The sequence below is a fragment of the Sphaerodactylus townsendi genome, linkage group LG07 (genome assembly GCF_021028975.2).
Source record: "Sphaerodactylus townsendi isolate TG3544 linkage group LG07, MPM_Stown_v2.3, whole genome shotgun sequence".
NCBI lineage: Eukaryota > Metazoa > Chordata > Lepidosauria > Squamata > Sphaerodactylidae > Sphaerodactylus > Sphaerodactylus townsendi.
Genome location: NC_059431.1, coordinates 27,771,702 through 27,785,068, shown reverse-complemented (window position 1 = coordinate 27,785,068; position 13,367 = coordinate 27,771,702). Strand labels below are relative to the sequence as shown.

Sequence of the window (13,367 nt, the reverse complement as noted above, 5' to 3'; positions counted from 1 at the left end):
AGAGTGAGCATTGGGGGGTTGGACGGTGAATATGAGGGTGGGGAAGGGTAACAAGGAGTGGGTGGGTGGGAGTGTAGTAAGGGGTAGCTATGTGTGAGGAAGTGTGGCAAGGGGTGGGGGAGAGTGGCAAGAGGGACTAGTGGTTGGGGAATGTGGCATGGGGGGGCTAAGGTGGGGAGGGGGAGGGGGAGCGGGCAAGGAGTGGGTAGGGGTGAGTGAAGGTGGGAAGAGGTGGCTAGGGGTGGGGGAGGGTGCCAAGGGAGGCTAGTGATAGGGAACGATGGACATTTGGAGGGAAAGTGGGGAAGGAGTCTGATGGGCCCCATGCAGGACCGGCTGGCCTTCTGGGAGTGGGGGGAGGTGGAGACGCCTTTGCCTGGCCCCCTGCAGGCCTGGCGAACCTTTTGGGAAGTGGGAGGGGAGAAAGGCTGCTGCCAAGCCTGCAGAGCAGCTGCTCCACCGGCCCAGCCACTATGCCAAAGTGCAGTTGGAAGGGCTGCAACATCTGTTTGGTGGCTCTACTGTGACATCAGAAGAGATCAGCCAAATAAACAGAAGCAGGGCAGGGCAGGGCATGCAGGCAGGCAAGACAAAAGGATACTGCCAGATTTACAAAATCACACGATTAAGAAATTCAACTGCATTCACAGACCATGTATTGCGATCATGCTAGGCTTTGCATACTTACGAAGATGCCCAACCCATCAATGGGTTTTCCCAGCGCTCCCTTGTGTCAAATTCCATCTTCCATTTTTTGGTGTTGTTTACACCTGCTTGCATGGCATTACGGGCTGGAACAAAAATGTGAGCTCTTCTGGTTTTAATATGCTCCTCTGGCACACCCGTTAGAGGTGTAAGGTCCTATTAAAAAAATGACCAGTTTCAGACCATATTGCACACTCACAAGTTGAAAGAAGGCATCTTGTTGAAGTGAAGCATGTAACACAGAAGAAACATTCCTGACTTTCCTACAACCCCGATAGAATCCTCAAAGCCACCTATTATCTTGCAGGGTGACAACACCAATCAGGCTATTAGCAGACTTGTTTGAATCCCAATCTTCATTTTAAGTAATGATTACAGTGGATAATGGGCTGCAGGGTGGGTTGGAAAGGCTCCACCTCAATGTGCTCACTGGAGCTGCCACCGCTAAGCATTCTATATTTATTTATTTGTTTGTTTGTTTTACATCCCGCCCTATCCCTGAAGGGCGGGATATATATATGCATAAAACACACAAGAACCCATGTTGAACTAGGTGCGGTGTCCTCAGAGCTACTAATTTGGGGCATGTGGAATACAGGGTTTACCCTCGTATGGTCAAACATTTAATTATTCACTGCAAAGCCTTGAGTTCCCAGACTGCTGGAATTTAACTCCTGAGATTTCTGGAGATTCCTATAAAGCACAGGCTCGAAGCAAACTCATTCACAAATTTTGAAACAATCCGTCTGAAGTCTAAAGAAATCAGCTTCTACATTCAAGGACATCCACAGATGTATCAAGGGCAGCCCTCTTAAACCACAGATCCATATATAGCGTTACATGGAGTTACAATCAGTTACGAGGTCGGTTTTCTCCTGTATAAGAGGGATTCAGTAGAAGGTGGATACTCTCTGATGTCAGTGTATGCTTACACTGCAATCCCAAGGAGAGTTGCTCATCTTTAAATTGAATAAACAAATAAGGAACGGGAAATTCAGTATTCTGATGAAATATTGCAGGTAATAAGTTTTCCATGTGCATTCAATGCAGGCACATAAGCAGACAGGTTACTGGGGTGGGCAACGGGGTAGAAGAAGAAGAAGAGTTTGGATTTATATCCCCCCTTGTAGGAGACTTAAAGGGGCTTACAATCTCCTTGCCCTTCCCCCCTCACAACAAACACCCTGTGAGGTGGGTGGGGCTGGGGCTGAGAGAGCTCAGAAGAGCTGTGACTAGCCCAAGGTCACCCAGCTGGCGTGTGTGGGAGTGTACAGGCTAATCTGAATTCCCCAGATAAGCCTCCACAACTCAAGCGGCAGAGTGGGGAATCAAACCCAGTTCCTCCAGATCAGAGTGCGCCTGCTCTTAGCCACTACGTCACTGCGGCGAATACAACTTTGACTGCAGGTTGCAAGATTAAATGAAAAATATGGGAAGGCTTTGTTTTGTATCTGGTTCTACCTCATTCCCATACAGTCTTCTTTCTTATTTGTCCATTCTCCAAATTTACATGCAAACATTCCAGGCAAAGAATGAGCTTGTTCCACCGTAAGCTGTCGGGACTTGATGGGCTACAAAAGGGAAGACTTTCTGGAAAAACTCCCAACAATTCAATATCATTTTTCCTGTCATCTTAGTCCTTCAAGATCTGTTGATGAAAGTGCAGATCATGAGTCACCTTGTTTTTCAGAAGCTACTGCAAAAAGCTTGCAGAAAGAACCGGAACTGCCACCGTCTTGAGTTCTTCTAAATTTGATGCCAACGGGAGAAGTTTGGACTTTCTTCCCTTGCCTCTCTCCAGGAACAAAAGCTGATCTGGGGGAGGCCCAACTACAGGCAGACACAACTAATCCAAACCAGTGATGACATGACTTAAATTGTAGGAGGCAAGCAAGTTTAAATAGCACACTGGGTTTTCAAAAATAAGCCTCAAGCTAGCAACTTTAGCCTCTCTTCTGTCACAGAGGTTTAAAGCTCTTTAGATTCTCACCAGACGATCGGGGTGGGGGGTGGGGATAGACATTTCTTCACTCCCCCCTTTTTTTGTTTCATTTCATGAAATAAACTTGGAGGGATCAGTCACAACTGCCAAGTGAGAAATGTTTGTCTTGTATTTAGAACTAAGGGGTGGGCGGGAGGAGAACCCACAGGAAATTACAACATGTAAAAGCTGAGCTCAGACTACCTAAAGCAAACTGTCAAAATATTTTAACAATTTAATCATAAATGTTTTCTTTGAGCACAAGTAGTGTTTATTTTGAACATTGGTCTAGTCAAAATATGAAGACACACCAATTATTACTCAAAAACATTGCAACACACCACACTACACTCTCTCTGACAGACTGGCACTTGATTGCTAAAAAAGAAATATTGGAGAGGTTGTTCGGGCAACCAATTGTGCTTCACACAATGCTTTTCACCTGCAGTAAGAAGGAGGATTGTCCTGGCTTGTCTGTTTATAGAAACTAACTGGCAATATATCCGCTTTCACACAAACATCGCCTCAGGGTTGAGGCACGTAAAGCAGAGAAATCTTAACATTTCATTGACAGGCCAAAAAAACACCCCTCAATGTTCTCCCAAGGTGTGTCTCGGCAATATACTATCCAACACCCAAGAATTAAACTAAAGCAGAAAACAAAAAAGGGAGTATTAAGGGGAAATACATATGCAGAACTCAGACAGATTTAGGTTAATTGCGCATTATGATTGGATTGTATGATTTGAATCTATGAAATGCCCCCATCAAAAGCCCTCACCTCTTGTGTGAATTGATCCTATTGCTTTAGTTCGTGGTCTTCAAATGCCTTTTCAAATTTTATTCATTTCCAAGAATACTTTGGCACAGCATACTCTGGCATAGCATGCTTTGCTTCTGCTATGCCAGATGGTTGCTGCATCAGCAGGAGGCAGTTAGGATCATACGCACTCATAGCAACACTCAACAGGGCAATATTGGTATAAAAAGTCGCCATTCCAATATTCTCACATGGGCAATGGGAATATTACCATGAGAGCAGCCCTGTCTAGTGATTAACAACAGTGGACTCTTAACCTGGAGAATCAGGTTTGATTCCTACTTCTCTACATGAAACCGGCTGGAGGTTGGGCTAGTCACAGTTCTCTCAGAACTCCATTCACCGCATTTACCTCACAAGGTACCTGTGGTGGGGAGAGGAAGAGAAAGAGTTTGTAAGCGGCTTTGAAACTCCTGACAGCAGAGAAAAGTGAGATATAAAAACCCAACATTTCTCTTTTGTCAATCACTGTGTCGCTTGGCCTCCACATGAACCAGGCAAGAAAGGCACAAATCAGTACACAGTGATGGCCAAATGACTCCCAATCCATTGCAGAAGCCTGCAACTAGAAAGGGACTACCAAGCTGGGGCCAAATGAACCAAGAAGGATGTGTGATATAAGGGAAATATGTTCCCGGAAGGTGATACAAATAAGCTATACTATGTTAATACTATACTAAGTCAAACCCTACTTTGAAAGAAGTCAAATGGTACTCCTGGCTTGAAAGGAGGGTGAAGCAGCACAAACCCTGTGATAAAGGGATGCTGTTTTATTTCACTGATGAACAGCAGGTACAAGTGAAGGTTGATTTGGCTGAGCATGCTGACATGTTTTCCTCCAAACCTGGGAGGACTCGGCTTATTTGGCACAAGAATAATACAGGTGAGGCAGACCCAACAGCCCATATAAGATTACAGGAACTTATATGCCATTAAAGGTTAAAATTGAAATTGATTACAGGAACTAATTCCACCTGCACTGAAAAAGAAATGAAAAAATACTGGACCAGCAGAAAGTCCGTGGTCTGCTCCAGTAGTGGTAGTACGGAAGTCTGACCAGAGAATCAGATTCTGCATTGTCGAAGGCTTTCACGGCCGGCATCACTTGGGTGCTGTGTGGTTTCCGGGCTGTATGGCCGTGTTCTAGCAGCATTCTCTCCTGACGTTTCGCCTGCATCTGTGGCTGGCATCTAGAGCCAAGATGCCAGCCACAGATGCAGGCGAAACGTCAGGAGAGAATGCTGCTAGAACACGGCCATACAGCCCGGAAACCACACAGCACCCAAGATTCTGCATTGACTACAGGATGTTTAACAAGGTTACCAGGAAGGACATGTACTGCATGCCCAGAGTGGATGAACTGGTGGTGGTAGCACACAACATCATCACCTGGTTGTAGCACAATACATCATCACCCTGGACCTTACTAGAAGTTACTGGCAGGTGGAAATGGTGCCAGAAAACTGCCTGAAAACTGCCTTTACTACCAAGACCAATTTGTTCAAATTCACACTCCTCCTATTTGGGCTTAGAAATGCTGGAGCCACCTTCCAAAAGTTAATAGACAAGTTGTTGGAGGGTCTGGGTGAGTTCACTCTAGCTTGCACTGATGATGTAGGCATCTTTAGCCAGAACTTAGGTGATCACCTAAAACACCTGGCCACTGTCCTACACTGGATAAGGGAGGCTGGTCTGACTGAAAGCAAGAAAATGCCAGGTAGACCTACAACAGGTGAAGTTACCTTGGACATATGGGGTGTGTGTGTGTGTGGGGGGGAGGAGTAATCAAACCAGAGGAGCACAAGTGGCTGGTGTCCTTGACCAAACTAATCAAATAAAAGAAAATACATTGTGCCCAGGCTGCTAAAGGCAACAACTCTAAAGTAAAAGGTAAAGTTTCCCCTTCAGTCGTGTCCGACCCTGGGGTACCACTGCAATGGCCAAAATTTGGCTGGCCTGCTGGAGCTACAATGGCCAAAATTTGGCTGGCCTGCTGGAGCTACAATGGCCAAAATTATAGATGATAGAAGTTAGAGCCAAGAACAATGATGGGTTACTTGGCTTTCCCCTATTCTCTTCTGGTAACCCCCTTCAGTGATAGCTGAAGAGAAAAGGCCTACACATGAAATCAGTGCTCTCCACATGTCAAAAAAGGGAAGACTGTTTGTCAGTATGTGCTCCAATACTGGGGGGGGCGGGGGCGGGGGCGGGGGCGGGGAGAGAAAGTGAAGACATGCCCTGTTGCCTCAAGAGTACGTATGTGTAAAATGCTGTTAAGTTACTTCTGACTCAGGTGACCGTATGAATTAGTGTCCTCAAAATGTCCTATCATTAACAACCTTTTTCTGGTCTTGCAAGCTGAAGGCTATGGCCTTGTTTGAATCAATCCATCTCATGTTGGGCCTTCAACTATTCCTGGCATTACTGTATTTTCCAGTGATTCTTGTCTTCTCATAATGTGGCAAAAGTATGATAGCCTCAGTTTAGTTGTCTCAGCTTCCAGGGAGAGACCTAGAACCCACTTATTTGTCTTTTTGGTAGACCACAGTATCCGTAAAACTCTCCTCCAATCTTCCTTCCTGTCAGCTTTCTTTCCTGTCGAGAATATACTTTATATATTAAAAAATTCTCTTATATCACTCTGTATTTTTCTGCTCAGTATCAGAAATGGCTATTTTTTATTATTCAGCCTGTCCTTATTCTCCCAGTGCCTACCATGGACATGAATGGTTCACTATAGTTTCTTCCAAACCAATCGTCCCTGGCCTAATTTGCTCATCTCTGAATCAGTGCTCCTGCTATCGCTATTTTTCTTTCTGCACTTGTTCAAATTCTTCAGTTCTTTCTCCCATGCCATCTACTTCCATTTATTCCACTGTGCATGTTCAAGAAGTGTCTCACGGCTCCTCCAGTTTCTCTTTTTTTTTAACGGTGTAGGTAAGAATTGGTGGCAACCCTGAATCACGTGGATTCCTGGCACTGGCTCAAGCGAAATGCTGACTTCTCGATTCAGCTGTCTCCCCTGCTGGCATATGTGCAGCTGAGCAATTTGTTCACTTTGCTTATACTTTACTCTGTTACACGTGTGGGATCCAGAACTGCAGGTCATGCATGGTGTATGCTACGCCCCCATAACATACAGGCTCCTACATTTTACATAGCACTGCAGAGCAGCAACAAATAGTATTTTCTACAGCTTGAATATCACCTGGTCACAGAAACATGTTCTCCAGACATAGAGAAACTGACATTGCTGCAGCAAAATTGGGACTCATCCAAATGGTAAATGAAGAGCCAGAGTGGTGTGGTGGTTAAAAGCAGCAGACTATGACATGGAGAATTTGATTTGATTCCCCCCCTCCTCCTCACGAAGCCTGCTGGGTGACCTTGGGTCAGTCACAGTTCTCTCAGAACTCTCTCAGCCCACACAGAGGCAGGAAATGGCAAACCACCTCCTAATGTCTCTTGCCTTGAAAATCCTATGGGGTTGCCACAAGTCAGCTGTGGCCTGACAGGACTTTCCATCATCAAAGAAGTAAGTGTGAGCCAAGGCCTCCCTCACATCTACCAAAAAAACAAACAAACCACATGCAGACAACAAAATTATAGGGCAAGGACTATTTCTACCCTACTTGTCTCCCCAGTGCAAAACTCAAGGTAGCGTTCAACACTGTTCTCTCCTCTTCTTTTTCATCCTCATGACAATCCTGTGATGTACATTAGCCTGAGAGTGAATAACTGGCCCAAAGTCACCCAAACAGCTTCCATGACAGAATGAGGATTCGAACCTGGTTCTTCCATACCTTAGCTCAACAGTGCTCTACCAACCTTCCAGAAAGGCTGGAGACCTTTCTAGCTACACAGGGAAAAGATCTTTCTACTTAAAACATTTCAACAAGGACGTATTCTATCTACTAAAGGAAATTTAACATGTTTACACACACACAGAGACACACACAGAGACACACACAGAGACACATCTTGTATACCCCATATTTCCCCGAAAATAAGATAGGGTCTTATATTAATTGTTGCTCCAAAAGATGTGTTATGGCTTATTTTCAGGGGATGTCTTATTTTTCCCCACAATTTTGCGCCCCCCACGTGACCAGATCAGCTGTGACGGGGAATTTGTAACTAGGGCTTATTTTTGGAGTAGGACTTATATTTCAAGCGTCCTCCAAAAATCCCAAAAAATCATACTAGGGCTTATTTTCAGGGTAGGTCTTATTTTAGGGGAAACAGGGTATATGCATGCATGTATCATATCCCTTAGAGGTGCGTCATATCCTCCATTTCTCCACTCCACTGAGGGATGATTTAACACACGCTGCAGCTATTTTAAATAAGTACATAGTCACTGTGCTGTCCGTGGGAGATCTGATATATTTCTAAGTTACTTCTCAAGAAAGAAAAAAAGATGAAGCCTAATGTGAAAAAGCCAAGACGCAGATACTCAGTCTCTGATTGGTTAAAGGTAAAAATTAAAACTTTATACCAATGGCATGGCATTCATTCATCCCCTGAAAGCCCTTTTTTCCAGAGTAAGAAGAAAAACACAGCCTGCTTTAATAATTTAAAATAGCTACACGATGCTGCTAGCTCACTGTACTTTTGATTCATTACAGGCAAAGTTTCCATGCCTTCTGGGAATACAGCAATTGTTTATTGATATCTTCTCCCCCCATTCCCTCCCCCAGTTTAAAGCTGGCAATTGAACAGACAGTTGGTTAGGACAATGAGTTTCTGGATTGTGAAGCCCAAGTTGTCCTGACACAGAAATCCTTGGTTGTTTTCAGGGTTTTTTTTTTAATTTTTTTCTTTTGCTCACAGTAGACATACAAGGTACTATAGCATAGCTGAGTTGTTGCCAAAGATATAGAATTTAAAAAAAAAGTTTGGCTTCTCTCACACACTTGACACCTAAAGAGCACAGAAGCTCTAAAATTCCTATTCCCTGTAGGCGCACTCTCTGTCTAGACAAACTAATTTCTCACACTTTGAAAATGCATTACAACACTCTATTGTGATCATTTCATCCACACAGCTTCAGCTCCTGACAGAGCAACCTGTCTTTTTAGCGACATTTCAATGGGCTAATGCTCCCGCTTCAAGACGCCATTAAAAACAATATAAATACTTGAAAAGAACTAAGTCCAACTCTGTACTGTGTCTCCAGTGCTTTGTTCTGAGTTCAAGTTCTTAGTGAAAACTACCTGTGAACCAACTTTCTGAAACAAAGATGTTGGCGAGACAGGGTTTTATTAAATTTCTTTTGTTTGTTTCTCTTCTTCAAATCTACCCCCTTCCCTTTTCAGGCAATGTTGTGATGGCCAGCTCACAGTCCTCATTTGTGTTCAAATGCACGCCAGAGAGTACCTGTGGGATTTCTCCAGTATCGGGCCGATGTTCAAACAGATAGCTTCACACACACACACACACACACACACACACACACACACAGAGAGAGAGAGAGAGAGAGAGAGAGAGAGAGAGAGAGAGAGAGAGAGAGAGAGAGAGAGAGAGAGAGAGATGTATGTTTTAAAGACAGTTAACAGATCAACTAGTGGAGTTCACATAAGGAATGGCCCAGAGCTCTGTCCAGCATGGCAAAGTATTATTTCCACTTTAGGGCACCCCGTAATATAGTGGTAAAAGTTTTGCAGGGAAAGAAGTAAATAACAGGAAGGGAAGGTTTCATACAGTTTTTTATAATAATCTAAAAGTATCCTAAAATACAACAGTAGGGGCATTTGGACAGCCATGTTAACAGTTTTAGCCTCTTCCCCCCTTCCCCAGTTCTCAGTTCAGTCCCTTCAGCCATCCTGTCGTGGAAGCAATTGGTAATGGAAACACTTAAACCTACAAAATGCTCTGCTAATAATCCAAGGAGTAAAATAGGAAGGAGTAAAAGCCACACTTCTGCCACTGGGTTATTCACAGACATCTGAGCGTCAGTGGTTTTTGCCTCATGGATCTACACTATGACACATCAACCGTTATACCCACCAGTATTTGTGCAGAACCCCCGAGAGCAACTACCTACTGTTTAACTTTGTCCTCCTCTTCTGAATAAAGGAAGCTGGGAACAAACCAGGGGGGGAAGTTGATGTCAAAATGCAGAAAACCTCCCAGCAAGCTTCCAGCAGCCACCCAAGATTCAGAGCCTTGCTCGCTGCCCTCTTTTCAATGCCAGAATTTCACACATTTCAATGACCATTACGACTTCAAAGAATCAAATTTTCATCATTGTCCATCATCTGCCGGCTGATTTGTATAAAGGAGTTCTTCTGCAGGCACTCCAGACAAAAGGCCCCCCCTTACTTTCATGGCTATATATCAAATTTAAAAGTCCTGTTTGTGACAGTTGTGTCTGTGGTAAATTACGGTAACACTGAAGGAGTGCAGCTGCTCCGCAGGAGCCTCCCTTTTTGGCACCATTTCACTTAAATAAAAACTGAATAATTAGCCTCTGCCTTTATTAAACTGCAAAAAATGCCACTGGCCTTGGTAATTACTTCCGGTCGCCCAACCTACTTAACCTCCACCATTCCTGCTTTTACATAAAAGGAGGAGACTAAAGAGAAGACACTGCCGCTTCAGATACATTTGCAGAAGTCTGCTGCCGTGCCCGCAAACTTGTTTTAAAAGAGACCACTGAAAAGCTGTAACAGTTTTAGTAAACGCTTTAGTTCATCTCAGGGAAAGAACGGAAGTGTTCAAACCAACTGACATAGGATCGAGCTGAAACACTGTAATTGGGGCAACCAATTACAACGGCAGCATGTGTGCTTTTACTCATTTATTGCCATGAAACTAGCTGTCACTATGGGAACACCAATAGGTGGTCGCACGCTGCTGCCATTTTCACTGATGCTTTTCAAGGACCTAACATCTTCCTGGAGGAGATCCAAATAAGAAGAAATCTGCAGGAAAAATGTTTGACGTGAGCAGGTACTTAGCTCAAAGGCAGAAGAAGCAAGGGAGAGCTTGTGTGTCTCAAGTAAGTTCTCAGATGCACTGAGACACGTCTTTCTGCACATATTATCTGTTTCAAATATTTATGCCTGACCACTCTACAAAATGTGCATCAGGTGACACACAAACTGGGGGTTTGGAAGCAACCTCTTAACATTTAAGCAGCACCAAAGGTTCTGCCAAATGCTGTGCGAGTGAGTGGCTGATCACCCATCTGTGAGAATGAACAAGTCCCCCTCAAAGAACTTCAAAAAGATGTCATTTGGCCTGCAGAGTTGCACTGTATGGCTTGGATCTCATGTATGAGTTCCATGTGCTTCAGACAGTCTCTAGGTAGCGTGTCTCCTTGTCCACTAAAACTTCTGTTGGTGCAAAGGCTCAATGAAATCCAAATGAAAGAAGTGAGCTCCATGGCAGATGTGAATGGAACTCATACATAGGATAGAAGCCACTATCAGTAAAAGATCATTTTGAGTATTACTTAAAGCTTACCAGTACCTTTATGAGCATCAATCTAATGGAAAGTTAACATTACATTATTTAAAGAAGATTAATCTGCTTGGAAGCCTGCCTTACTGGTGGTTTTTCCCCTTCTTCCCTCAGATAAATGATTGTGTGCAACTGTAATGTTTGCTTTGGAGTCGCTGCCACCACCTGCCCTTTTCTCCTTCTTGCTGAACTGTTGCAAAAACAAAAGGGGGGGGGGAGAGGCTGGCGCTGCCCCTTCCGTCCACTTTAATTGTGTGGAGATAAATTTCCTGTGAAAAGAAAATATACTGTTGGTGTATTTGCACACAACTGCACTACAATTCTGCCAACAGATGTATCCGAATACCAACCTGTGTTAACTAATATGCACTCTCACTGAGAACATATAGTATCTGGAAATTTAGAGGGTGTTATGTTTCTACCAAAGACAGAAGAAAAGCTTGCCTGTTTGGCAGGCAGACACACAAATATTTCCGTTATAGACTTCCTAAAACAGGCCAGGCTGTTTTTCAGCTCATACAAGGAAAACAGAAAGAAGAGAGACACAACCTGTAAGAACAGGAATAAAAGCAAGACTAAAAATTCAGATTTTAAAAATTGTTTTAAGTGAGAAGCACCATTCTGCAAAAAAAAAAAATGACAAAAAACTCATGGGAACAATTTCACCCCTTTTTTGCCTTTGTTATTTTTGCCGATATGGTACAGCCAGCTGAAGATTCTGGTAGTGCGACTTGCTATCATATTGGCCTATACCAGAATCACATTCTATTTTAGTATAAACACTGGAAGAGAACAGAACAAGAGACACTATAGATATGGATGTCACCTATGGAGCACCTAAGGGGATGTGCACAGAATCTCCCCCCCCCCCCCAGTCCCCCATGTTATGTTGTACTCTAGTAGTTTTGTCATGAGGAAAGCTCCAGTTCTGGTTAGAAAAACAAAAACCATGTACTTGAGTGCTACCCAATCTATGAATGACAAATTGTCTTATTATACTTTTATATCCACTGACCGTTTTGGGAAATAAAAGCCTAATAATGCTTAAGCCCACTGACTAGAGTCCAACAGTCCAGTTTCTGAATCAGGTATTTTTTAACACAAGGTTGAACAGAACACAACTACTTGTTCTGCACCGAGTGAACAATGTAAGGGGGGGGGGGGGTACAACTGCAGGCATAGAACCAACCGCAAATATTTAATTGGGCTCCTTTGCATACGTAGGCGGCAGCAGAACTTTTTAGGACTTTATTTTCACAGAATTGGTTATTTTAGAAATTAACGCTCAACACACTCGATGGTCTGCCTACCCTCATCATCTTCCTTGCCTGCACTGCCCCACCCCGGGTAATGTGAGATGCTGCACTTTTATGCTATAATATGTATTGTTATCAAAAAGTCAGAAGACAAGCACTGAGTAATGAACCTGATTTCCATACACAGCAGGGTAGCAAAGCCAGAAAAGAACAGGCACAGTTACCCTGCTAAAACAGTACACATACAGAACAGTTACACAGTGTTAGCATTCTGCATTGCTACACTTTTGGGATGTCATGGCTATTAACAGTTTAAACATGTGTTGTATTTGTTAATTAGTGCCCAGGATTTTCAAGCTTTCATTAAGCACTACTTCTAGAAGCGTTTTTGCTAGCAATTTGAAAAAGCCACTCAGAGTCACTGGTATAAGGCAAGGTCTAAACATTTATAAATAAATAAAATAAAAATCACGTTTATTAATTACCAGAAGGAACCAAACGCAGAGACTGATGCTTCCCTTGTTCACCCACTGCTACCATTTTGGATAATTTATTCTTCTCCACCCCTTCTTCTAAGCCTCACGTTGTCTTCCAATGGCCATGAAATAAAAAAGCAACATACCTTTGAAGATCAGATTTACATAGAAGTACACTGTAGTTAAAAATTTAACTAACCAAAGACCACCACCAAACCTTTAAAAGGTCTTTCTAAATACAGATGTTTTCTGTGGAGCTCCATTTTCATGAAGCAGTCTTAACAGAAGAGGTGTACCATTTGCATGTTATTATATCCTTTCTCCAGCTGGACAGATAATTGGTGGCCAGAGGAAAAGAGTTAAGTGCTTGCACTGCACTGATGCTCCCAAACACAGACAGTGGGAGGTCTAGAATTGCAGCAGCATTCATGTAGCCTCTTGCATACATGTGGATGTATGAACTGGGCCATTTCCTGAATATACAAATAAAAAATAGGCACATTTGTTTTCGCATACACAATGCTCCCTGCTAAATAAAGATCATTGCATTTTCGTCTGTCCACCTAGCGGAAAGACTGGATTTCAAAAGCAGCATTCTATAATCACCTGCTATAATGTTAAAATAATTTCTATATAGGTCGCAGTAGTAGTAATATAGCTTC

The 13,367-nt window shown here is 43.3% G+C and overlaps 1 protein-coding gene across 1 annotated transcript in view; it reads right to left on the bottom strand.

Moving 5' to 3' along the window:
• NDUFS4 (NADH:ubiquinone oxidoreductase subunit S4) overlaps positions 1-13,367 on the bottom strand; it is a 64,353-nt gene that overhangs the window by 6,374 nt on the left and 44,612 nt on the right. The window contains exon 3 of the mRNA XM_048503982.1: positions 689-861. Coding sequence (XP_048359939.1) covers positions 689-861 — 173 coding nt within the window. The remainder of the gene's footprint in view (positions 1-688; positions 862-13,367) is intronic.